Raw genomic sequence first — 26,190 nt, 5'->3', positions numbered from 1 at the left:
GTGAAATTATTACGGTAGTGTTGGGGGTCAGAGAAAGCGTCACGAACCTCTCCCGGTAACATTTAGTACACGCGAAACTAACCGCATCACACGGCCGAGCTGCTTTTGGTTAACTTCGTCACAAAACCTGGCGCCGCGAGGGTGCTTGAAATATAGTCCGAAAGGTAGTGAAATTATTCCGGTAATGTTGGGGGTCAGAGAAAGCATCACGAACCTCTCCCGGTAACATTCAGTACATGCACAACTAATTGCATCACACGGCCGAGCTGCTTTTGGTTAACTTCGTCACAAAACTTGCGCGCGAGGGTGCTTGAAATGTAGTCCGAAAAGTAGTGAACTTATTACGGTAATATTAGGGGTCAGAGAAAGCGTCACGAACCTCTCCCGGTAACATTCAAACACGCGAAACTAACTGCATCACAGGGCCGAGCTGTTTTCGTTAACTTCTTCACAAAACCTGGCGCCACGAGGGTGCTTGAAATGTAGTCCAAAAATAGTGAAATTATTACGGTAATGTTGGGGGTCAGAGAAAGCGTCACGAACCTTTCCCGGTAACATTCAGTGCACGCACAAATAATTGCATCACACGGCCGAGATGATTTTGGTTAACTTCGTCACAAAAGCTGGCGCCGCGAGTGTGCTTGAAATGTAGTCCAAAATGTTGTGAAATCATTACGGTAATGTTTGGGGTGAGAGTATGCGTCACGAAACTCTCCCGGTAACATTTAGTACATGCGAAACTAACTGCATCACACGTCGGAGCTGCTTTTGGTTAACTTCGTCACAAAACCTGGCGCCGCGAGGGTGCTTGAAATGTAGTCCGAAAAGTAATGAAATCATTACTTTAATGCTGGGGGTCAGAGAAAGCGTCACGATACTCTCGTGGTAATATTCAGTACACGTGAAACTAATTGCATCCCACGGTCGAGCTGCTTTTGGTTAACTTCGTCACAAAACCTGGCGCCGCGAGGGTGCTTGAAATGTAGTCCGAAAAGTAGCGAAATTATTACGGTAATGTTGGGGGTAGGAGAAATTGTCACGAACCTCTCTCGGTTACATACAGTACACGCAAAACTAATTGCATCACACGGCCGAGCTGCTTTTGGTTATCTTCGTCACAAAAGTGGCGCCGCGAGGGTGCTCGAAATGCAGTTCGAAACGTAGTGAAATTATTACGGTAGTGTTGGGGGTCAGAGAAAGCGTCACGATCCTCTCCCGGTAACATTTAGTATACGCGAAACTAATTGCATCACACGGCCGAGCTGTTTTCGTTAACTTCGTCACAAAACTGGCGCCGCGAGGGTGCTTGAAATGTAGTCCGAAAAGTGGTGAAATTATTACGGTAATGTTGGGGGTCAGAGAAAGCTTCAGGAACCTCTCCCGGTAACATTTAGTACACGCGAAAACTAATGGCATCCCACGGCCGAGCTGCTTTTGGTTAACTTCGTCACAAAACCTGGCGCCACGAGGGTGCTTGAAATGTAGTCCGAAAAGTAGTGAAATTATTACGGTAATGTTGGGGGTCAGAGAAAGCGTCACGAACCTCTCCCGGTAACATTCAGTACAGGCGAAACTAACTGCATCCCACGGCAGAGCTGCTTTTGGTTAACTTCATCACAAAACTGGCGCCGCGAGGGTGCTTCAAATGTAATCCGAAAAGTAGTGAAATTGTTACGGTAATGTTGAGGGACAGAGAAAGCGTCACTAACCTCTCCCGGTAACATTCAGTACACGCGAAACTAACTGCATCCCACGGCAGAGCTGCTTTTGGTTAACTTCATCACAAAACTGGCGCCGCGAGGGTGCTTCAAATGTAATCCGAAAAGTAGTGAAATTGTTACGGTAATGTTTGGGGTGAGAGTATGCGTCACGAACCTCTCCCGGTAACATTTAGTACACCCGAAACTAACCGCATCACACGGCCGAGCTGCTTTTGGCTAATTTCGTTACAGAACCTGGCGCCGCGAGGCTACTTGAAATGTAGTCCGAAAAGTAATGAAATTATTACTTCAATGCTGGGGGTCAGAGAAAGCGTCACGAACCTCTCCCGGTAACATTCAGTACACGCGAAACTAACTGCATCCCACGGCCGAGCTGCTTTTGAATAACTTCGTCACAGAATCTGGCGCCGCGAGGGTGCTTGAAATGTAGTCCGAAAAGTAGTGAACTTCTTACGGTAATGTTGGGGGTCAGAGAAAGCGTGACGAACCTCTCTCGGTAACATTCAGTACACGCGAAACTAACTGCATCACACGGCCGAGCTGCTTTTGGTAAACTTCGTCACAAAACCTGGCGCCGTGAGAGTGCTTGAAATATAGTCCGAAAATAGTGAAATTATTACGGTAATGTTGGGGGTCAGAGAAAGCATCATGAACCTCTTCCAGTAACATTCAGTACACGCGAAACTAACTGCACCCCACGGCCGAGCTGCTTTTTGTTAACTTCGTCACAAAACCTGGCGCCACGAGGGTGCTTGAAATGTAGTCCGAAAAGTAGTGAAATTATTAAGGTAAGTTTGGGGGTCCGAGAAAGCATCACGAACCTCTCCCGGTAACAATCAGTACACGCGAAACTAAGTGTATTACACGGCCGAGCTGCTTTTGGTTAACTTCATCACAAAACTGGCGCCGTGAGGGTGCTTCGAATGTAGTCCGAAAAGTAATGAAATCATTACTTTAATGCTGGGGGTCAGAGAAAGCGTCACGAACCTCTCCCGGTAACATTCAGTACACGCGAAACTAACTGCATCCCAAGGCCGAGCTGCTTTTGGCTAACTTCGTCACAAAACGTGGCGCCGCGAGCGTGCTTGAAATGTAGTCCAAAAAGTAGTGAATATATTACGGTAATGTTGGGGGTCAGAGAAAGCGTCACGAACCTCTGCCGGTAACATTTAGTACACGCGAAACTAACCGCATCACACGGCCGAGCTGCTTTTGGCTAACTTCGTCACAGAACGTGGCGCCGCGAGGCTGCTTGAAATGTAGTCCGAAAATTAATGAAATTATTACGGTAATGTTGGGGGTCAGAGAAAGCATCACGAACCTCTCCCGGTAACACTTATTACACGCGAAACTAACCGCATCCCACGGCCGAGCGGCTTTTGGTTATCTTCGTCACAGAACCTGGCGCCGAGGGTGCTTGAAATGTAGTACGAAAAGTAATGAAATTATTACTTTAATGCTGGGGGTCAGAGAAATTGTCACGAACCTTTCCCGGTAACATTCAGTACACGCGAAACTAAGTGTATTACACGGCCGAGCTGCTTTTGGTTAACTTCATCACAAAACTGGCGCCGCGAGGGTGCTTCGAATGTAGTCCGAAAAGTAATGAAATCATTACTTTAATGCTGGGGGTCAGAGAAAGCGTCACGAACCTCTCCCGGTAACATTCAGTACACGCGAAACTAACTGCATCCCAAGGCCGAGCTGCTTTTGGTTAACTTCGTCACAAAACGTGGCACCGCGAGGGTGCTTGAAATGTAGTCCAAAAAGTAGTGAAATTATTACGGTAATGTTGGGGGTCAGAGAAAGCGTGACGAACCTCTCTCGGTAACATTCAGTACACGCGAAACTAACTGCATCACACGGCCGAGCTGCTTTTGGTAAACTTCGTCACAAAACCTGGCGCCGTGAGAGTGCTTGAAATATAGTCCGAAAATAGTGAAATTATTACGGTAATGTTGGGGGTCAGAGAAAGCATCATGAACCTCTTCCAGTAACATTCAGTACACGCGAAACTAACTGCACCCCACGGCCGAGCTGCTTTTTTTAACTTCGTCACAAAACCTGGCGCCACGAGGGTGCTTGAAATGTAGTCCGAAAAGTAGTGAAATTATTAAGGTAAGTTTGGGGGTCCGAGAAAGCATCACGAACCTCTCCCGGTAACAATCAGTACACGCGAAACTAACTGCATCACACGGCGGGGCTGCTTTTGGTTAACTTCGTCGCAGAACCTGGCGCCGCGAGGGTGCTTGAAATGTAGTACGAAAAGTAATGAAATTATTACTTTAATGTTGGGGGTCAGAGAAAGCGTGACGAACCTCTCTCGGTAACATTCAGTACACGCGAAACTAACTGCATCACACGGCCGAGCTGCTTTTGGTAAACTTCGTCACAAAACCTGGCGCCGTGAGAGTGCTTGAAGTATAGTCCAAAAATAGTGAAATTATTACGGTAATGTTGGGGGTCAGAGAAAGCATCATGAACCTCGTCCAGTAACATTCAGTACACGCGAAACTAACTGCACCCCACGGCCGAGCAGCTTTTTGTTAACTTCGTCACAAAACCTGGCGCCACGAGGGTGCTTGAAATGTAGTCCGAAAAGTAGTGAAATTATTAGGGTAAGTTTGGGGGTCCGAGAAAGCATCACGAACCTCTCCCGGTAACAATCAGTACACGCGAAACTAACTGCATCACACGGCGGGGCTGCTTTTGGTTAACTTCGTCGCAGAACCTGGCGCCGCGAGGGTGCTTGAAATGTAGTCCGAAAAGTAGTGAAATTATTGCGGCAATTTTGCGGGTCAGAGAAAGCGTCACGAACCTCTCCCGGTAACATTCCGTACACGCGAAACTAACTGCATCACAGGGCCGAGCTGTTTTCGTTAACTTCGTCACAAAACCTTGCGCCGCGAGGGTGCTTAAAATCTAGTCCAAAAAGTTGTGAAATTATTACGGTAATGTTGGGGGTCAGAGAAAGCGTCACGAACCTTTCCCGGTAACATTCGATGCACGCACAACTAATTGCATCACACGGCCGAGCTGATTTTGGTTAACTTCGTCACAAGGCGTGGCGCCGCGAGGGATCTTCAAATGTAGTCCAAAAAGTAGTGAAAATATTACGGTAATGTTTGGGGTCAGAGTACGCGTCACGAAACTCTCCCGGTAACATTTAGTACACGCGAAACTAACTGCATCCCACGGCCGAGCTGCTTTTGGTTAACTTCGTCAGAAAACCTGGCGCCGCGAGGGTGCTTGAAATGTAGTACGAAAAGTAATGAAATTATTACCTTAATGTTGGGGGTCAGAGAAAGCGTCACGAACCTCTCCCTGTAACATCCAGTACACACGAAACTAACTGCACCCCACGGCCGAGCTGCTTTTTGTTAACTTCGTCACAAAACCTGGCGGCATGAGGGTGCTTGAAATGTAGTCCGAAAAGTAGTGAAATTACTACGGTAATGTTGGGGGTCCGAGAAAGCGTCACGAACCTCTCCCGGTAACAATCAGTACACGCGAAACTAACTGTATCACACGGCCGAGCTGCTTTTGGTTAACTTCGTCACAAAAGCTGGCGCCGCGAGGGTGCTTGAAATGTAGTCCAAAAAGTTGTGAAATTATTACGGTAATGTTGGGGGTGAGAGAAAGCGTCATGAACCTGTCCCGGTAACATTCAGTACACGCAAAACTAAATGCATCACACGGCCAAGCTGCTTTTGGTTAACTTCGTCACATAACCTGGCGCCGCGAGGGTGCTTGAAATGTAGTCCGAAAGGTAGTGTAATTATTACGGTAATGTTGGGTTTCAGAGAAAGCGTCAAGAACCTCTCCCGGTAACATTCAGTACAGGCGAAACTAACTGCATCCCACGGCCGAGCTGCTTTTGGTTAACTTCGTCACAAAACCTGGCGCCGCGAGGGTGCTTGAAATGTAGTGCGAAAAGTAGTGAAATTATTACGGTAATTTTGGGGGTTAGAGGAAGCGTCACGAACCTCTCCCGGTAACATTCAGTACACGCGAAACTAACTGCATCCCACCGCCGAGCTGCTTTTGGTTAACTTCGTCACAAAACCAGGCGCCGCGAGGGTGCTTGAAATGTAGTCCGAAAAGAAGTGAAATTATTACGGTAATGTTGGGGGTCAGAGAAAGCGTCACGAACCTCTCCCGGTAACATTCAGTACACGCACAACTAATTGGATCACACGGCCGAGCTGCTTTGTTTAACTTCGACACAAAACTGGCGCCGCGAGGGTGCTCGAAATGTATTACAAAAAGTGAAATTATTACGGTAATGTTGGGGGTCAGAGAAAGCGTCACGAACCTCTCCCAGTAACTTTCAAACACGCGAAACTAACTGTATCACACGGCCGAGCTGCTTTTGGTTAACTTCGTCACAGAACTGGCGCCGCGAGGGTGCTTGAAATGTAGTCCGAAAAGTAGTGAAATTATTACGGTAATGTTGGGGGACAGAGAAAGCGTCACGAACCTCTGCCGGTAACATTTAGTACACACGAAACTGACTGCATCCCATGACCGAGCTGCTTTTGGTTAACTTCGTCCTAGAACCTGGCGCCGCGAGGGTGCTTGAAATGTAGTCCGAAAAGAAGTGAAATTATTACGGTAATGTTGGGGGTCAGAGAAAGCGTCACGGTAGCATTCAGTACACGCACAACTAATTGGATCACACGGCCGAGCTGCTTTTGGTTAACTTCGTCACAAAACCTGGCGCCGCGAGGGTGCTTGAAATGTAGTACGAAAAGTAATGAAATTATTACCTTAATGTTGGGGGTCAGAGAAAGCGTCACGAACCTCTCCCGGTAACAGTCAGTACACGCGAAACTAACTGCATCCCACGGCGGAGCTGCTTTTGGTTAACTTCGTCACAAAACGTGGCGCCGCGAGGGTGCTTGAAATGTAGTCCAAAAAGTAGTGAAATTATTACGGTAATGTTGGGGGTCAGCGAAAGCGTTACGAACCTCTTTCGGTAACATTCAGTACACGCGAAACTAACTGCATCACACGGCCGAGCTGCTTTTGGTAAACTTCGTCACTAAACCTGGCGCCGCGAGCGTGCTTGAAATATAGTCCGAAAATAGTGAAATTATTACGGTAATGTTGTGGGTCAGAGAAAGCGTCATGAACCTCTCCCGGTAACATCCAGTACACACGAAACTAACTGCACCCCACGGCCGAGCTGCTTTTTGTTAACTTCGTCACAAAACCTGGCGGCATGAGGGTGCTTGAAATGTAGTCCGAAAAGTAGTGAAATTACTACGGTAATGTTGGGGGTCCGAGAAAGCGTCACGAACCTCTCCCGGTAACAATCAGTACACGCGAAACTAACTGTATCACACGGCCGAGCTGCTTTTGGTTAACTTCGTCACAAAAGCTGGCGCCGCGAGGGTGCTTGAAATGTAGTCCGAAAAGTTGTGAAATTATTACGGCAATGTTGGGGGTGAGAGAAAGCGTCATGAACCTCTCCCGGTAACATTCAGAACACGCAAAACTAAATGCATCACACGGCCAAGCTGCTTTTGGTTAACTTCGTCACATAACCTGGCGCCGCGAGGGTGCTTGAAATGTAGTCCGAAAGGTAGTGTAGTTATTACGGTAATGTTGGGTTTCAGAGAATGCGTCAAGAACCTCTCCCGGTAACATTCAGTACAGGCGAAACTAACTGCATCCCACGGCCGAGCTGCTTTTGGTTAACTTCGTCACAAAACCTGGCGCCGCGAGGGTGCTTGAAATGTAGTGCGAAAAGTAGTGAAATTATTACGGTAATTTTGGGGGTTAGAGAAAGCGTCACGAACCTCTCCCGGTAACATCCAGTACACACGAAACTAACTGCACCCCACGGCCGAGCTGCTTTTTGTTAACTTCGTCACAAAACCAGGCGCCGCGAGGGTGCTTGAAATGTAGTCCGAAAAGAAGTGAAATTATTACGGTAATTTTGGGGGTCAGAGAAAGCGTCACGAACCTCTCCCGGTAACATTCAGTACACGCACAACTAATTGGATCACACGGCCGAGCTGCTTTGGTTAACTTCGACACAAAACTGGCGCCGCGAGGGTGCTTGAAATGTATTACAAAAAGTGAAATTATTACGGTAATGTTGGGGGTCAGAGAAAGCGTCACGAACCTCTCCCAGTAACATTCAAACACGCGAAACTAACTGTATCACACGGCCGAGCTGCTTTTGGTTAACTTCGTCACAAAACTGGCGCCGCGAGGGTGCTTGAAATGTAGTCCGAAAAGTAGTGAAATTATTACGGTAATGTTGGGGGACAGAGAAAGCGTCACGAACCTCTGCCGGTAACATTTAGTACACACGAAACTGACTGCATCCCATGACCGAGCTGCTTTTGGTTAACTTCGTCCTAGAACCTGGCGCCGCGAGGGTGCTTGAAATGTAGTCCGAAAAGTAGTGAAATTATTACGGTAATTTTGGGGGTCAGACAAAGCGTCACGATCCTTTCCCGGTAACATTCAGTACACGCGAAACTAACTGCATCCCACGGCTGAGCTGCTTTTGGTTAACTTCGTCACAAAACCTGGCGCCGCGAGGGTGCTTGAAATGTAGTGCGAAAAGTAATGAAATCATTACTTTAATGCTGAGGGTCAGAGAAAGCGTCACGAACCTCTCCCGGTAACATTCAGTACACCCGAAACTAATTGCATCCCACCGCCGAGCTGCTTTTGGTTAACTTCGTCACAAAACCAGGCGCCGCGAGGGTGCTTGAAATGTAGTCCGAAAAGTAGTGAAACTATCACGGCAATGTTGGGGGTCATACAAAGCGTCACGAACCTCTCCCGGTAACATTCAGTAGACGCACAACTAATTGCATCACACGGCCGAGCTGCTTTTGGTTAACATCGTCACAAAACTGGCGCCGCGAGGGTGCTTGAAATGTAGTCCGAAAAGTAATGAAATTAATACGCTAATGTTGGGGGTCAGAGAAAGCGTCACGAACCTCTCCCGGTAACATTCAGTACACGCGAAACTAACTGCATCCCACGGCCGAGCTGCTTTTGGTTAACTTCTTCACAAAACCTGGCGCCGCGAGGGTGCTTGAAATGTAGTCCGAAAAGTAGTGAAATTATTACGGTAATTTTGGGGGTTAGAGAAAGCGTCACGAACCTCTCCCGGTAACATTCAGTACACGCGAAACTAACTGCATCCCACCGCCGAGCTGCTTTTGGTTAACTTCGTCACAAAACCAGGCGCCGCGAGGGTGCTTGAAATGTAGTCCGAAAAGAAGTGAAATTATTACGGTAATGTTGGGGGTCAGAGAAAGCGTCACGGTAACATTCAGTACACGCACAACTACTTGGATCACACGGCCGAGCTGCTTTTGGTTAACTTCGACACAAAACTGGCGCCGCGAGGGTGCTTGAAATGTATTCCAAAAAGTGAAATTATTACGGTAATGTTGGGGGTAAGACAAAGCGTCACGATCCTTTCCCGGTAACATTCAGTACACGCGAAACTAACTGCATCCCACCGCCGAGCTGCTTTTGGTTAACTTCGTCACAAAACCAGGCGCCGCGAGGGTGCTTGAAATGTAGTCCGAAAAGAAGTGAAATTATTACGGTAATGTTGGGGGTCAGAGAAAGCGTCACGGTAGCATTCAGTACACGCACAACTAATTGGATCACATGGCCGAGCTGCTTTTGGTTAACTTCGTCACAAAACCTGGCGCCGCGAGGGTGCTTGAAATGTAGTACGAAAAGTAATGAAATTATTGCCTTAATGTTGGGGGTCAGAGAAAGCGTCAAGAACCTCTCCCGGTAACAGTCAGTACACGCGAAACTAACTGCATCCCACGGCGGAGCTGCTTTTGGTTAACTTCGACACAAAACTGGCGCCGCGAGGGTGCTTGAAATGTATTACAAAAAGTGAAATTATTACGGTAATGTTGGGGGTCAGAGAAAGCGTCACGAACCTCTCCCAGTAACATTCAAACACGCGAAACTAACTGTATCACACGGCCGAGCTGCTTTTGGTTAACTTCGTCACAAAACTGGCGCCGCGAGGGTGCTTGAAATGTAGTCCGAAAAGTAGTGAAATTATTACGGTAATGTTGGGGGACAGAGAAAGCGTCACGAACCTCTGCCGGTAACATTTAGTACACACGAAACTGACTGCATCCCATGACCGAGCTGCTTTTGGTTATCTTCGTCCTAGAACCTGGCGCCGCGAGGGTGCTTGAAATGTAGTCCGAAAAGTAGTGAAATTATTACGGTAATTTTGGGGGTCAGACAAAGCGTCACGATCCTTTCCCGGTAACATTCAGTACACGCGAAACTAACTGCATCCCACGGCTGAGCTGCTTTTGGTTAACTTCGTCACAAAACCTGGCGCCGCGAGGGTGCTTGAAATGTAGTCCGAAAAGTAATGAAATCATTACTTTAATGCTGAGGGTCAGAGAAAGCGTCACGAACCTCTCCCGGTAACATTCAGTACACCCGAAACTAATTGCATCCCACCGCCGAGCTGCTTTTGGTTAACTTCGTCACAAAATCAGGCGCCGCGAGGGTGCTTGAAATGTAGTCCGAAAAGTAGTGAAACTATCACGGTAATGTTGGGGGTCATACAAAGCGTCACGAACCTCTCCCGGTAACATTCAGTGGACGCACAACTAATTGCATCACACGGCCGAGCTGCTTTTGGTTAACTTCGTCACAAAACTGGCGCCGCGAGGGTGCTTGAAATGTAGTCCGAAAAGTAATGAAATTAATACGCTAATGTTGGGGGTCAGAGAAAGCGTCACGAACCTCTCCCGGTAACATTCAGTACACGCGAAACTAACTGCATCCCACGGCCGAGCTGCTTTTGGTTAACTTCTTCACAAAACCTGGCGCCGCGAGGGTGCTTGAAATGTAGTCCGAAAAGTAGTGAAATTATTACATTAATATTGGGGGTGAGAGAAAGCGTGACGAACCTCTCTCGGTAACATTCAGTACACGCGAAACTAACTGCATCACACGGCCGAGCTGCTTTTGGTAAACTTCGTCACAAAACCTGGCGCCACGAAGGTGCTTGAAATATAGTCCGAAAATAGTGAAATTATTACGGTAATGTTGGGGTCAGAGAAAGCGTCATGAACCTCTCCCGGTAACATTCAGTATACGCGAAACTAACTGCATCCCACGGCCGAACTGCTTTCGGTTAACTTCGTCACAAAGCCTGGCGCAGCGAGGGTGCCTCAAATGTAGCCTACAAATTAACGAAATTAATCACGGTAATGTTGGGGGCCAGAGAAAGCGTCGTGAACTTAACCCAGTAGCATTCAGTACATGCAAAATTAACAGCGTCACACGAAATGCGTCACAAACCAGGGTGCTGCGTCCATGTGCGAAAATTATCGAAATAAGTTACAATAACGTCAGGGCCCAAGAAAGCGTCGCAAACATCTCCTAGTACGAGTGATAAACTCAATTGAACTGCGCCAGTACAGCCTAGCTGTTTTTAGTAACTGATTTAGAAGTCTTGGTTTCATGCCTTAAGCCAGCTTGGAAGGTGTCTGGGACTGTCAAACAAAACTTTTCACCATGCCATAGTCCTGTTGTGCAGTGGTTTTGTGTAAAAGTGCAAAATGAACGCAAGAATGCACTTGGAGCCCAACAAACCAGACTATATCCACACACAAAAAAATCATGGCTATCCGGTATTCGAGCGATGTAATCATGCAATGGCTAGGCAAAGCACATTTTTATAGATGATAGTAGCCACATTCTAAAAATTGGTTAACTGCATTTAGCAGCGAAAAATCTCACCACACCACAGGTCACTGCCTGTTTTGAACTAAATGTTATTGTAAGTGTCCTCTTGGCAAAACGGCGTTCAACGCCGTATCGGATGCTGCTGTTTATGTCACGCCGCGTGGCGCCATCTCTCAAACCGGCGCAAACCCACGTCGCGGAGCTCACGGAGTACTCGAGTTGAACAGGCAAGCCTGCCTGAGTGCCAAGATATGACAATCAAGTGTACGGTGCCCTGAATCTGCCTTTTGAACGTTGTCTATTTTAAATGACAAATAGAACTTAAGGGTACTAGACTACTAAAGCTAAAGTGTGAGTGATATTGTCAACAAACATTAGGAAGAACTCGGAAGCAATATTTTTGTAACTTGTTTGGCCCGTGACTAACATCTGTAACGCGGTCCTGTACAAGAGGTTGGGGGTCAGAAACCGTATTTTTTGTTTTTACTGGTTGCCAGGATCTGTCGTTTTGCCGCCAGAACCAAGGTTCTATGTGCCTGCGCGCGGGCTGTAGGCAGGGTTGTTGCCACATTGCCACCACCGAAGCAGAAGTTTTTCAACATGAGGTCGCCACCGGGAACGTCGGTGTAAGAAGCTATCAACGCCTCGGAGCCCCAGTAAACGAAATCTAAAGCGTGCAACACCTTGCTGCTTTTAAGTCAGCGTCAGCTCGGCAGCTGCATTTCGGACAACGAAGTAGCCGCATGTCTGAAGACCTATGGAACCGCGCTGAGAATCCATAACCGATGTACAGAGACAGGCCTAGCATACTTAAAGGCATAAGGTATTGAAAATAGAAGTGAGGTATGACAACACACCTCCCTAATTTCGTCCGATTGAGTGAGCATTCAGCCATGTTCGAATACCGTGGTGTCCGTCGACAGTGCCGTCGCTGCAACAAGGAAGGGTACTACAAGGCAGAGTGCCAGACTCCTTTCTGCAGATGGTGTGGTATTTTCGGCCACCCGGAAGAGACCTGCTCGCTGGCGTGTCGCCGTTATGGTGGCGCTCATGCTAGCGTTTATTGCAGTGCCAGGAAGTCATGCAGTATGGCTGCAATGGAAGTGGACGACTTTCCGTTGCTTGGACAGGCCCCAGAGGCCACGAAGGCCGTGAGGTTGATGCTCCTCAGAGCAAACAGCCGCACGCAATAAAGAGGCTGCAACAGCAGTGTACAGGAAGAGCATTGTTCTCCAACTAGAGAAGACCCCCACACGGGGCGCAGAACGGCAAGGCACGTAGAACAACCAGATGTGAAGCGCAGACAATGCAAGCACTGAGACGTCGAGGCAGCACGGTAACGGGTAATAAGCAGACGGCGCCGGAGCTGCACAAGGAGGCGGCCAAAGCGGCTGGGAGGGAGAGCAATACGGCGATGACGGAAGCACGCCGCGCCAGCACGGGGGGCTGCAGCTGGAGTCCGAGCTGACGCGTGGCCCGAAGGGGAAGCAAACAATGTAGCAGAATGCGGCCGACAAGAAACAAAGCCAGAACGGTGACGACCGGCGAGAAGTCATACTCCCAAGTTTTGAACCACGCAGCGGTTTGAAGGCAAGGCCAAACCACGAACTGGGGAATGAAGGAGGCATACAAAACCGGGAGAAGCTCTTCTGAACGCACTTTAATGCACAGCAGCAGTCACCAGTTTTGTCAGTGGCCCACGCTACCCCAAAGAGCGGCCGGACCAGTAAGACGAACGTGGCGCCCGACGGGGCTCTGAAACAACATCAGGCGGGAAAGACCACTGGTCCGTCGAATTGTCGTCTGACGAATCAAGTAAGCACGTTTTCGACGAGGCTGTATCAGAGTCGCCATGACACAAATGCGGCTATGACCCAAGTCAACGTGGTTTGCGCTAGGCGCAGAGCCGGGTGACGGACAACGAAGGCCGCGTCTAGCGGCCCGAAACACTTGGCCAGGCAAACAGCTTGCCACCCTCATACTCATAGGGAAGCAGAACTAACCGCGCGCCCCGCCGCACGAAGAAACCAAAGCGAGGCCAAAGTAATGAACGAGAGGCAGGCTGGTCAGCAGAGACAGAATGGGAGAACTTAACGCTTGGGCAACGTGGAAATGTTCCAGAGGCATCGATCCGATGGACCAGGCACGTACCCAGGATTTCTTTTCGGGGGGGCCCACCACCGCCATCATCATCATCATCATCATCATCATCATCATCATCATCATCATCATCATCACGTTTTATGTCCACTGCAGGACGAAGGCCTCTCCCTGCGATCTCCAATTACTTCTGTCCTGCGCCAACCGATTCGAACGAGCGCCCGCGAATTTCCTAATTTCATCACTCCACCTAGTGTTTTGTCGTCCTCAATGCGTTTTCCTTCTCTTGGTATCCAATCTGTAACCCTAATGTTCCAACGGTTATCTAACCGGCGCATTACATGAACTGCCCAGCTACATTTTTTCCGCTTGATGTCAATTAGAATATCGTCTATACCCGTTTTCTCTCTGATCCAAACCGCTCTCTTTCTCTCTCTTAACGTTATGCCTAGCAATCTTCGTTCGATCGCTCTTTGCGCGGTCCTTAACTTGCTCTCAAGTCTCTGCCCCATATGTCAGCACTGGCAAAATGCACTGATTGCATGCACACCTTACTTTTCAGTAATAATGGTAAGCTTCCGGTCAGGAGCTGGCAATGTCTGCCGTATGCGATCCAACTTATTTTTATTCTTCTGTGAATTTCCTTCTCATGATCAGCGTTCCCTGTGATTAAATGACCTAGGCAAACGTACTCCTCAACAGTTTCTAGTGGCCGACTGGTGATCCTGATCTCTTGTTCCTTTGCCCGGCTATTTATCATTATCTTCATCTTCTACATATTAATATTCAACCCCACTCTTACACACTCACTGTTAAGGTCTCCAATCATTTGTTGTAACTCGTCTGCATTGTTCTTAAATAGAACAATGTCATCGGCAAACCGAAGGTTGCTGAGATATTTGCCGTCGATCTTTACTCCTAAGCTTTCCCAGTTTAATAGCTTGAATTCTTCTAAGCACGCAGTGAATAGCTTTGGAGAAATTGTGTCTCCCTGTCTGACCCCTTTCTCTATAGGCATCTCTCTGCTTTTCTTGTGTAGAATTAAGGTAGATGTAGAACCTCTGTAGATATTCTTACGCGAAGGACGAGTCAGTAAGACGAGAAACTATTTACATATTGTATTTACAACAACGGTTGCATCGAAGACCGGTCAGATTCACAGCGCGAGCCTAGTTCGTTCTTCCTCCTCTTTTCTGGAGTGATGGCGCCCACGCACCTCGTTCAAACAAACAAACACCACACGTATGTAGCAATATTTTCCAAGCTTTTTACGTAAGCGTTCTGTACTCCTTGAATACGTAGTGCCTCTATGACTGCTGGTATCTCTACTGAATCAAATGCATTTTAGTAATCTATATAAGCCACATAGAGAGGCTTATTGGACTCTCCAGATTTCACGATAACCTGATTGATGACATGGATGTGATCTATTGTAAGGTATCTCTTCCTGAAGCCAGCCTGTTCCCTTGGTTGGTAAAATCGAGTGTTGCCCTTATTCTATTGGAGATTATTTTGGTAAATATTTTATATAGTACTGGGAGCAAGCTAATGGTCCTATAATTTTTCAATTCTTTAACGTGTCCTTTTTTTGTGGATTAGTATGATGTCTGCATTCTTCCAGTTTTTTGGCACCCTTGCAGTCGATAGACACTTCGTATAAAGAGCCGCCAGTTTTCCAAGCATTATGTCGCCCCCATCTTTGATTAAATCGACTGTTATTCCACCTTCTCCTCCCGCTCTTCATCGTTTCATGTCTTGCAGGGCCCTTCTGACCTCATTGCTAGTTATAGGAGCGTTTCTGTATCCTTTTCATTACTGTTTCTAAGTGCGGTATCGTGAGTCCTCTGGGTAGTATATACAGGTCAGCTTAGAATTCTTCCGCTGCTTTTACTATATCTTCGAGATTATTGATGGTATTATCCTTCTTATCTTTTAGTGCATGCATCATGGTTTGTCCTATGCCAGGTTTTTTTTTTTTACTGATTTCAGGCTGCGTTCAGTTTTACGGCTTCTTCAGTCTTTCTCATGTTATAGTTTCGAATATCAGTTATTTTCGCCTTGTTGATCAGTTTTGACAGTTCCGCGAATTGCGTAGCGCTGTGCGGCCGCCAGTCCCATACAACCGCGTAGAGCGCAGGATGCGATTCTAGACGTACTGCGCTCACCGCGAAAGGTTAGAAAAACACCCACATAAGCACAGCAGCTTTTGCCTCACGTAGCCACAGAGTGGCTACGTGAGGCGGTTCGATAACTGTAGAAGCGTCATTCAAAACAAGTAATTGTTCTCCATTTCCGGCGGCTTTTCTCTGCTTCCTTTCTAAATAAAAAGATCCTGCTCCCTAAAAATTCTCATAAACAACGTTTAACTTTTTTATTATTCGCTTTTGCTTGGAGTTTGGTTGTTGCCTTGGCTCTCTCCCTTAGTAGATCGCTTAATTTCTCAACTCCTTGCGATTTTTGTTTCCAGTTCCCAATGTGGCACGAAAAGTGCTATAGAATTAGAGAAAGACAGACGAGGTAACGGGCGACAGTCATCTTCTTTATGGGTTTAAGGGTTATTGCAGGGTTTCATGATGGATGCTCTTTCACAGTATTTTATTTCCCACCTTATCTAACCCATATCACGTGTATATGGTTCCGGGCATCTGCCAGCGTCGCGGCGAGCCGTAACTCAAGGAAATAATGAAGCAAAGGGAAACGTTAAACGCATTTGGCGTTTTCTCCGGCCGCAACTCGTTCCATGAGAGTACAGACCAGCTGAGTAACAGCCGCATCCCTCTCCTGGTGCCAGGATCAGCCTAAACAAAGAAGGTTGAACTAACAAAAGCAACAGCTATGCGCGTGACGATTGACTAGATGGTGACAACTGAATGCATCTCGAGTTAATCGCGCGGGTGCGGAATCTGAGATAACTGTCCTTCACATTACATGAGATGCTGATAACTACCGCCATCTAAAAGGAGTGAAAAAAGGCAGCATAATGCTGACAGATGAACAGCTGCCAAGTCTCAACATTGATCTGGCGGCGCTTTAGGAATGTGTGAGGAGTGGTGGCGTGGGTGGGGAGGGGGGGGGGGTCGGGCCCCCCCGGGTCTCCCCCTGGGTACGTGCCTGCAATGGACTACAGTGACTTTTATTAGGTATATGAGCGATAGCCCGATTCATGCTTTTCATTTGCCTCTGGTTGTGCAACTCCCCCCGGCTTTTTGCTACTTTTTCTGCAATGAGGCTCACAGAGAAGGTTCCCCATGCAGTTTGGTAGCGTACTTCCCGTGCTAAGCAAGCGCATTCTTCCTTTTTTTTCCTTCTAAGTAGCAGATCGTATGAAAAGGCATGTGGCCTGCATATTACTATTGATTCAAATGCAGCAGGCTGGGTAAAACTTGGGATGGCGATGCAAGGGAAGATGTTGGTTCTGGCAGTCAGTGTTCTCTTCTTCTTGAAGAAGGCCCAACACTGGAAATGGCTGAGCGTAGTGAGCAGCTGCTAAGACACGCACGGAGTTGTCTACTATCTCGACTAGTCACCTTCATGTGGCTCACATGTAGAGAACATGGCCACCACGCGGTTGTAGACTGCCAGGGGAGAAAGCCTGTGTTCGTTTTCCTTTTTTTTTATCGGGATACGAGTTGCACGGGGCGGCAGAACAGGCGCAGAACGCTTTCTGCTGTGATGTAAAAATTTGTCGGGATTTTCAAACGTTCTTTGACTGAAACTGGGTAAAATTACCGGTTGTGATGGCGTCTTATTTTCTGCTTAGGAAGACAGTACAAATGGTGCTCCACTCCATATTTTTTTTGTCGTCGTCGTGCCGTAACAACCTGCGGCAACACGACGCGTGCAGAGCGCTGCTTCTTCTGGCGCACAACCTTTCCGGCTCCTAAAGTGGTATTCAACCCAAGATGAATTATATCGGATTACTGGTTATGATGGCCGACCATTTTTTATCTAAGATAACTCTACAAATGCTTTCGTTTACGCAGCTCAGCAGTTGGCCCCCAGACATATGCTCCACATCGTCGTATGGAGATTAATGGAGTAAACTAGTTACAAGTATTCATTTTCTGATGTGCACACGTCATAACAAGTCTGTGTTCCGGTAGTCGAACAGAGTTCTTCCCTCTTGAAGCAGGCGTAGTGGTTGCAATAGGTGAGCGTAGTAAGCACCTTCTCACACCGGCACGAGGTTGCTCGCTACTGCTGTTGCTTATAACCGCACAATACGCGCTGTTTCTTCTGTTTCGTTTCCTGCTTTCTTTGATTGTTCTTCGTGTGAAAGTGAATTAAGTCGGATCACCGGCTATGTTGATATGCTACTTTCTGTTTGAGATTAGTGTGCAAACGAGTTCCACCTTTTCTTTTTTTTAGTTGATCGACAGGTCGTTTGTAGCAAGTCACTTGCTCAGGCCTAAGCTCAGCATGGTTACTTAGAGGGAGATGCAGTACACGGGGTAGATGCATTTGTTTCTTATGTGTTTACACCAGTAGAAGTTTGTTCCGGCAGACGCATAGTGCTTACTTTCTTTAGCAGCGTAGCATATGGAACAACTGGTTCAGTGAACAGCCGCTCAAACTAGCATGAGGTCATTTGCAACTTTTCGCTGCTGGTCGATAATTGCTTCATCTGTGGAGTACCTTCTAAGAATGTACATTGTAACAATGTATGTGCGTGTTTCCTTACGCAACAGGTATGTTGCCATATTCTGTCAAGTCAAATGTTTACATTTCCTTTTTAGTAAAACGTACCCAAACTTGTAATCATGGGCACGAACACTTCATGTGGTAGGGTAACGTTATCCTCAGAGCATAACAACCAACAAGTGAAAACCGCCTATGCTTGGCAACATAGCTCAAACAATAAGAGCAACCGTGATATGCTTACAGTTAAAATCACAACAGGCAATTGGTTTCTAATGAATCGCTACATTTCTATATCACACACGGAACGTTTTCTTTTATCATTATTGTTGGCTTTTCGAAAGCCGTTGTCTGTGTTTCTCATGCTAAATTTTCACTTAAACGATATAATAAATTTGGAGTTGGTGCTGTCGCCGAATGGAATGCATATCTTTCAAGCCGTTATCAGCTTGTCCAATATGATGAATACACTTCCCGCACCGCTTCTTTATAGTCATCACAACAGACACAACTTGTGTTGTGTCTGTTGTTCCATGCGCTTTGTCATGGTTTTTATGCCGTTTTAATTATTTATAAATTACATGAGAGATGTGGTTCATGTGAACGTTAGCCTATTCGCCGATGACTGCCTGTTATGCAAGCAAAAATGAGGATATTAGCCGATGATTGCACGGTACACAAGGAAATGAAAGGCCGAAGTGACCACACCTTTAATCATTTCGCGCATGAAAGCAACTGTGTGTTGTCGAGATTGGCAGGTGATGGTCAATGCCGACCACACAGTTTTGCTGCCGATACCGAAAAAGGGAAAAATTTCCCTTCACATTTAATACTGTTACCCTTTAAAATGTGAGTGAGCATCAATAATTAGGAACTCTAATATCGTCCGATGTCGGCGAGGTCACTCCTGTGCAGCACGCAGCGAAGAGAGGTTTGAATAAGCAACCTTCCCATAAGCGAGCCCTCGGTGACACCTCTGCCGAAACAAAGCATCTAGCCTACGTTACTCTTATCAAGCCAGTTTTGGAAAACGTGAATATAAGATGGTAATGCTGTGTGGAAGAATAACATTCGTGCTTTGAAAAGTGTGGAACGGGAGGTCGTAAAGGTTCTCTTTTGTCAGCATGAGCGAACTTCTGTCCACTTATACTGACTTATGGGTCTGTCCACTTATACCGTCGTCTGTACGCGACGGAGATCTTCCGCCTTGTCGGTATGCCTCAATTTCTGCTAGAGCGCAGCTACAGCGATTGATATTTCTCTCTACGTTGTTGCATGGCTGTTTCAAGGTAAATAGCACTGCAATTGTAGACTTTACTCGGACAAGTGCGTGATAAACACGACTGAGCACACCAAGAACAACTTGCCATAATAAATCAGCTCTCATTTATTCTGAAATCAAGAAATACAGATGTTTATAGCGCACAGGCTAAAAGCGCGAAGATTCGCCTTGACGGGACCTGTACTCCATAAGGTACAGATACTAGTTACAAACTTGTACGTAAGGCTTTCTAGTATGTACTCTTCCTTATTTTTCAGTCGGAAATTAAATGGAGGCAACTAAATCTATTTGCGGTGGCCCACACGACTTAGAAAAGGCTTTTGAAAGAAATTGAAAAGTATGTATTGCCTGTACTGCAGACATAGCGGTGACTACGTTGAGCGTGTTTTTTCTTGTGTTTTCATACTTGCACCGCAGTGCGCGTTTTATCATATAGGCTTTGTACTGAAGCCCGTTCTTGTGAAAATTCCTGCATGTGATCTACAGTGTCTCGAAATAAATGAAATAAATATCAGTAAATCTTATGCTTACCAAAACTGGCGTGATAACCTGCGGCTCTTTTCCGATAACAGCGGGAGTGGCCAATAATTCCACTGTTGTCCTCGCTCGCAAGAGATCGCCGAATTAAAAGAGATGCATCTTTTTTTAATTAATAGATTCCACGTGGGTGCAACGTAATTTTACTACTTGTAAATGTATGTGTCAATAAAACGGCCTGCCGAAGGGTTTAATTTTTGTGGAAGCTGAAATTTATGATACATGGAACAGCTTTCGCCTTCGAAGAGTTCTCGACCCAATAAAGGTCTTTTGTCCTTTTCCCAATTCTTGGCTACTCGCAGTTCGAAATTTGGCATCCTTAGCCTCCTGCGATCAGACGTGTGCAGTGCAGAAGGCCAGGTTCTTGCGTATGTCCGCCTTGAGCACCTTGCCGGTGTCGGTGTGGGGCAAAGAGGGAGGAAAGTAGACGCCCCCGTAGAGCTGCTTGTGCTTGGCCAGGTTATCTGCGAAGTGGGAGGAATTGACAAGCTTCCTTGTCGCGTGCTTGATATGCTAGTCAATGCATTGAAAATGGAATGTGAAAGGCACTATTAAATAGCTGAATAAATAGTGATTCAGTGCAGTTACCGCAATGGCCTAGACAGCGGCCGCCTCAATCCGGTAGGTTTTAAATGGGCTCCTATCATAAACTACGGGGAGCTAAAGTTCTGTCAAGTCCTTAATTGGTAAATCAACACTATCCTTGACCTCACAAACAGAGAGAAAAGAAGAAGACGTTATGCAAGGACGCCAACCAGGTTCGCTGCCCTACACTGCGGATGAAAATGTTCGCGGAAACAAAACAAATGAGGAAACAGGGCTTGGTCTCTAGATTACTTCTCATTGAGTTATGCGCTCAACAGTGGCAATCACAAAAATGTTAACAGTGAACAAAAGCCTGCGTTTTGTCGATAAAACCTGCACACTTCATTGTCGTCTGTTGTCGCACGTGGCAGTCACATTCACTCCACTGCAAGATTGTTTCCTTCGCTTAGGCAAGCTATTATGCTTTGTTTTTTTTACGCATCTGGAGGAGACATTATGGAATTTTCAAGGTGTTCTTGCGGTAGGATACTTTGAAGGCTGTGCACAATTACGCAGAACAAAATTATTGATTGGCCAGACAAGGATTAAGGCACGCTTCTTGTGCTCTGTACCAGGCCTGTTGCCTTCCCGGGCGTTTATAAATTCCGGGAAAGTATTATCTATTGTGTATTACGTTCACACGAAATACAAAGCATCAATCACCTATTTAAAAAAATTTGACCAAAATAAAAAAATATATTGTGGGAAGCTTACAAACACATTGCAACGAAAACACTTCGTGTTCTTGTAGCAGCTGCGATAATGTTATCTCTACATAACCACGAAGAAAATGCTCTTTTCCAATATGATCTAGAGAGGGTAGTGAGATGGCTCCAGAAATTGCTCCGTTCCCAAGCCATTCATAGCGTACCTGAAATGTCGATCATTCAGCTGATCAAAATGTAGATTCCAAAACGTCAAAGCAATCAGGAGGCAGAGAAAATTTCCTGCAACTGTCTACAATGGGAGGTCTATTCGATTGCCTAATAAAAAATTCCGCAGGCTAGCAAAGTCACACTCCTTGAGTCACACCAAAGTGCTGCAGTTTTCACTGATCCGCGTTACTCAAGACTGAGAAGGCGCATACTATGACAATAATAAAAAAACAGCACCACTTTGACAAAATAAAGAATCCAAGAACAGAGCAGACATCACATGAATGGCTATTCCAGAAAACGTCGTCCAAGATTTCAGAGTCTCAGGAGCAGAGCATTCTTGCAGCACTTTTTCAGCCCCGATTCAGAAGGGTTGCCGTTGTGGTCTATGCCAAAGACATTCAAATGCTGAAAATGCAATGCGATTCTGCGCAAAAAAGTGCAAAGAACGTTTTGTTCTTCTTTTGTCAGTAGTACCGTTCTAAGAAAAACTGCGCTGGTAGTTTAAATAAACAAAAAAAATCAGCCGTAGGCCTTATAATTTACCCTGGCAAGTCAGTTTGAGGTTAGGGACCTGACCTTGCTATTATTTTGTGGCTCAGTTTACGCGACTACAACATAGCGCAGGACGAGTTCACACCTGCTGCATCGGCCAATAACCGGAAACGAGGCATGCAGGTGGGTTCCGCGACGAGGGGATGCGGGAAACACTCACGCGTGGAGAGAAAACGGATTAGTGGCTCGAATATTCGAGGGACACCGACTTCAGACCTTCAACACATTCCCTCCTTGACTAGCGTTGAAGCTACCACAGGACAAAGGGAAAGAAAATTGACAGATCCGCATTACTGTCGGCCTACTGTGTCTTTTTTGAAGAAATATTGTGTGGCGCATTTGGTCCGTATCTATTGCCACCATAAAAATTTCAATAGAGCAATTATATGGTAAGCATTTCTTATCTTGTCAGTTGAGGGGTTAAATGAACATTTTGCTGGGTGGGCAATCCATACTTGCTAGTTTAAAAAAAGCGCGCACTTCCCGCGAAGGCTACACGATGACAGGAGAAAGGCCCTGCGTAGAGTGGAGAGAAAAGCTCGATTGCATGTACAGGGTTTCACATCTAGAACAGCTGTACAAAGAATTGAGAGGCTTGACCTTGCGCTGACCGTACTGCCCAAGTACTCTTCGATTGTTCTGTGCCATTCGCCTTGGCTGCGAAAGGGAGAACAGCACTGCCAGTGAGTACAACGGCGGGTCTTGTGCGGGAATGCAGGTGCTTATTCATGTTTTGGAAAAGATTTTGGCTTGCAAGGAAACCAAAACGAGGATCCTTAGTAAAAGAACACAACGCTGTACTTGATTTATCCTCACGTATTAAAAGTGGGATACAGCTGTCTGATTAATGAGAGTTTGCGATGACATCAGCGTCACCGAAAGGACTGCGTGCACCAATTATGCTCGCGTGCAGAAGACGTCCATAGCAAGAACGTTCGTCGATGTTGTCTTGCTCCCACGTAATTGATTTACTTGTTGCACGTGTACTTAACAGCTACGCAACACAAACACATTTAATTGGAGGCGTATAGTTGGCGATTTGGTACTTCCGCATCAGTGTACACCAGTATAAGCCCGGGCACACCTTGGATGCGGACTTTTGCTTCTCCTTATTTATATTTTTGAAAAAGCGAATACGGTGTGGAATTCTGTTTATACAAGATGCACGATCTGAATGCCGTATATAAAGGCGATGTTAATTGAAATTCGGCCGTTTATCGAAAACTATGAGTGAAATAAATTTCAAACTTGGTACCTGTGTGTTCTAAAATACCAATAAATTACTGATCTAAATTATGTGTTTTGTTTATCGCTTGATGTATTTTTTTCATTGCGCACAGAATTAGAAGACTTGTACGCTGCTTATAGGCATACTTCTAAACAATTAAATTCTGTTCAACAGAGGTACTGCTCTTTGGATCATATTATGTATAAATAATAAATAAGTAATAGCAATTAAACCTTTTCGGATCCTGCTCCATGTAGAAATTCCTTTAACCAAATTTTTCATTGGTGTTAAGGGGCAGCGCTGTTGTTGCTTAGTGACTATTAACAATTGTAATACGTAGTGCCAGATTTCAATGCAGTAATCAACCATAGGAACACCTGCTCGTGTGCGAGAGGTACTGGGTTCGAATGCCGGTACCACCGAGGATGCACTGGTCTCTTCAAATACGTAGAAATGTCCCCGACCTGGAGCTCGGCTACTCATGAAAGTACTGAACTCAAAAGGGAGCCCTTTAAAGATTTAAAAAGGAGCCTTGCGGTCCCATGCCGCAAGCTTTCCAGCAGATGGGTGTCCACCTGATGGAAAAACTAACACTCCAGTAATGCCACTACGGCCCGACGCAGGAATTACGTAAATAGATAAATAAAATAAAGTACGCGATCAAATTGCACGCGATTTCATCGGGAAATGTTAGGCTCGATGGAGACATGTGTCTTTCGAACATCTCAGCTACGTCCGATAGAAACGGCAGTCTCTCCATCGCACACGCTATTGCCATGCGGAGCCGAACTCGCCCTGCACGAGCTGTTTCTCAAAGTACCTGTCTGAGCTGCTGAACAACACAGTTGCGCGGTCCCTCCGATTTCTCATCTCATCCCATCGGCGACGCCCAGCATTTCATTCACGAGCGGCTGTGCATCCAGGTTCCAAGCTGTTCGCTGTGTGTTACGCTGCTCTGCTGCGCTCATCGGTGCTGATTGTTGCCACCCGGACCTACTCTACTTCGCGTTTATGCGTGCCTATGAGTTCTAAAGTACGCCTCACTGCGTATCGAAGAGGTTCGTGTTTCACTCTAGGCTCATCTGAGCCTACCCTGTTTCTCCACTCAACAGACCACGTCGACTCTGCAAAGTTTATGGCAGCGTCTCCCATCGACGAAACCGGTCACTGCGCTCATAGACATTCCACAACTATCCTTGAGAGGCGTAGTGTCTTCTTCGTAGAGGGGTGGCGCAATGCGCAACTCAATTGAGTGGTGAAAGACAGCGTCGAAAATAATTTTGGAATGCGGTCTTGTCTCCCGCATTTATTACACACTTCAACGCCTTTTTGTTTCCACTTGCGCTTACGCATGTATTTATTCACCCTCTGCCCCACGTCACCTTTATATCCTGATCCATCGAAAAATAGAGCGACCAAACCTCGCTAAAGAGTGGTTAAGCGGTAAGAAACTCTCTCAGACACTATGCACACAATTAGGTACATTGAGAACTCGCACATTTTCCCCGAGCGTGTTACAGATGGTCGGAGGAAAACCATCTGCTAGGGATAATTTTTTTCCCAATTGGCTGGAACGTTCTGCTACAGATAATTCCAGCCAAACTGGTCACTGTTCTTCTTGCAACTGTGGTGTGTTCTAAGCCAAATAGGTAATACGGCTAAATATAATGTGGAAAATATTCAGGACAACAGCACCTGGTTCAGCGTTGTCAGATGAGCTACCTTTCTCATTTTTTCCCTCTGTTTCCGGAGTATTTTGCTGCTCTAAAAGGAGACTAAAGATAAAAATTAATTTCTTCTGCATCACTAAATGACTCTCGCGCAATAGCACTCTCCTACCACAATAAGACGCCTGGTGTAGGACAATCCAATGAAGAAGCTTCCCGCACTGGCTCGCCATGACGTGGCGGTGTTCTAACAGGGCTAGCCCGATTCATTATCCAGCGGTAGAGACTGTGTTCTAAATGAGCCAGTTACTGACCGTGGTGAATTTCGGGCGCTTTAGTTTTCTAACAAGAAAAAAATGCTTTGAAAGTAGTGACGTCAGAATAGCGTGCTGGCGTTGGGGATTTGGCGTGAAATTCAAAAACTAAAACAATGACCTTCATTTTTCCTATTACTTCGACCTGTTACTTCGAAATTAGAGATAACAGAGATTTCAGAGAACACTTTATCCGTCTAAACTGACTTAGTGTTTCGCGTTAGTGTCGCTATAAAAATTCCCGCTGATACGATCATGCAAGTGCTTTAAGATCAAATTACAACACGCACTCACCGGGCGTTCCTCCGGCGTCGAAACTTGTGTATGGCCAGAAATATGTGCACAGGGTCATGCTGTACGCACTGGGTAAGCTCTGCCCCATGCAACACGGAAGACTTAGCAGTGCTCCACTCGGCCAGCTATAGTATAGTTAACGGCTCATGTATATATATGCAAAGTTGGTTGCGCTGCCTTCCTTTTTCCTGAATTTATGAGAATAACCGGAACGAAGGAAACAAGCAATGTGTGGGCTAGTTTCGTGAGAAAATACACCAAGAAACGTCTTGGGCGTCTATTAAAGTGTCCACGAGGAGGAGGAGGAGGAGGAGGAGGAGGAGGAGGAGGAGGAGGAGGATGGTGCCTGAGTCAAGTGTGTTTGTGACGCGGATGAAGAGAATGTGCAAGAGGTAGGATTTACATGTCTCTCGCGTGAAAAATTGTGAAACTTTCAATGTAAGACATTACCTTTTTCCTTGCTCTTGCCCTTCCCGTACCTCCAACCCCAACAGCAACAAAAAACACTGAGCTTGGTGAACAGCCCGAAAGCCTCCTGAATGCTGATAACACTCCAATGCCGCAAACGTTTCCCGGTACTTGCCTGCGTTCATCTCAAAAATAATTTTTTTAAAGCTGCAAACACCCTACAGCGTTTGACGAGAAGAGGTACACGAGAACTTCCGAAGGAGGGAAGA

At 46.4% G+C, this 26,190-nt stretch overlaps 1 protein-coding gene across 1 annotated transcript in view; it reads right to left on the bottom strand.

Annotated features, from left to right (window-relative positions):
• Positions 1-20,160: 20,160 nt before the first annotated feature.
• Positions 20,161-26,190, bottom strand: part of LOC142584680 (putative 4-coumarate--CoA ligase 3) — a 45,559-nt gene continuing 39,529 nt past the window's right edge. Inside the window, exon 4 of the mRNA XM_075694867.1 lies at positions 20,161-20,459. Coding sequence (XP_075550982.1) covers positions 20,329-20,459 — 131 coding nt within the window. The 3' untranslated portion in view covers positions 20,161-20,328. The remainder of the gene's footprint in view (positions 20,460-26,190) is intronic.

The sequence above is a fragment of the Dermacentor variabilis genome, chromosome 6 (genome assembly GCF_050947875.1).
Source record: "Dermacentor variabilis isolate Ectoservices chromosome 6, ASM5094787v1, whole genome shotgun sequence".
In the NCBI taxonomy this organism is placed as follows: Eukaryota; Metazoa; Arthropoda; class Arachnida; order Ixodida; family Ixodidae; genus Dermacentor; species Dermacentor variabilis.
This window is presented reverse-complemented; position numbering and strand designations above follow the sequence as displayed.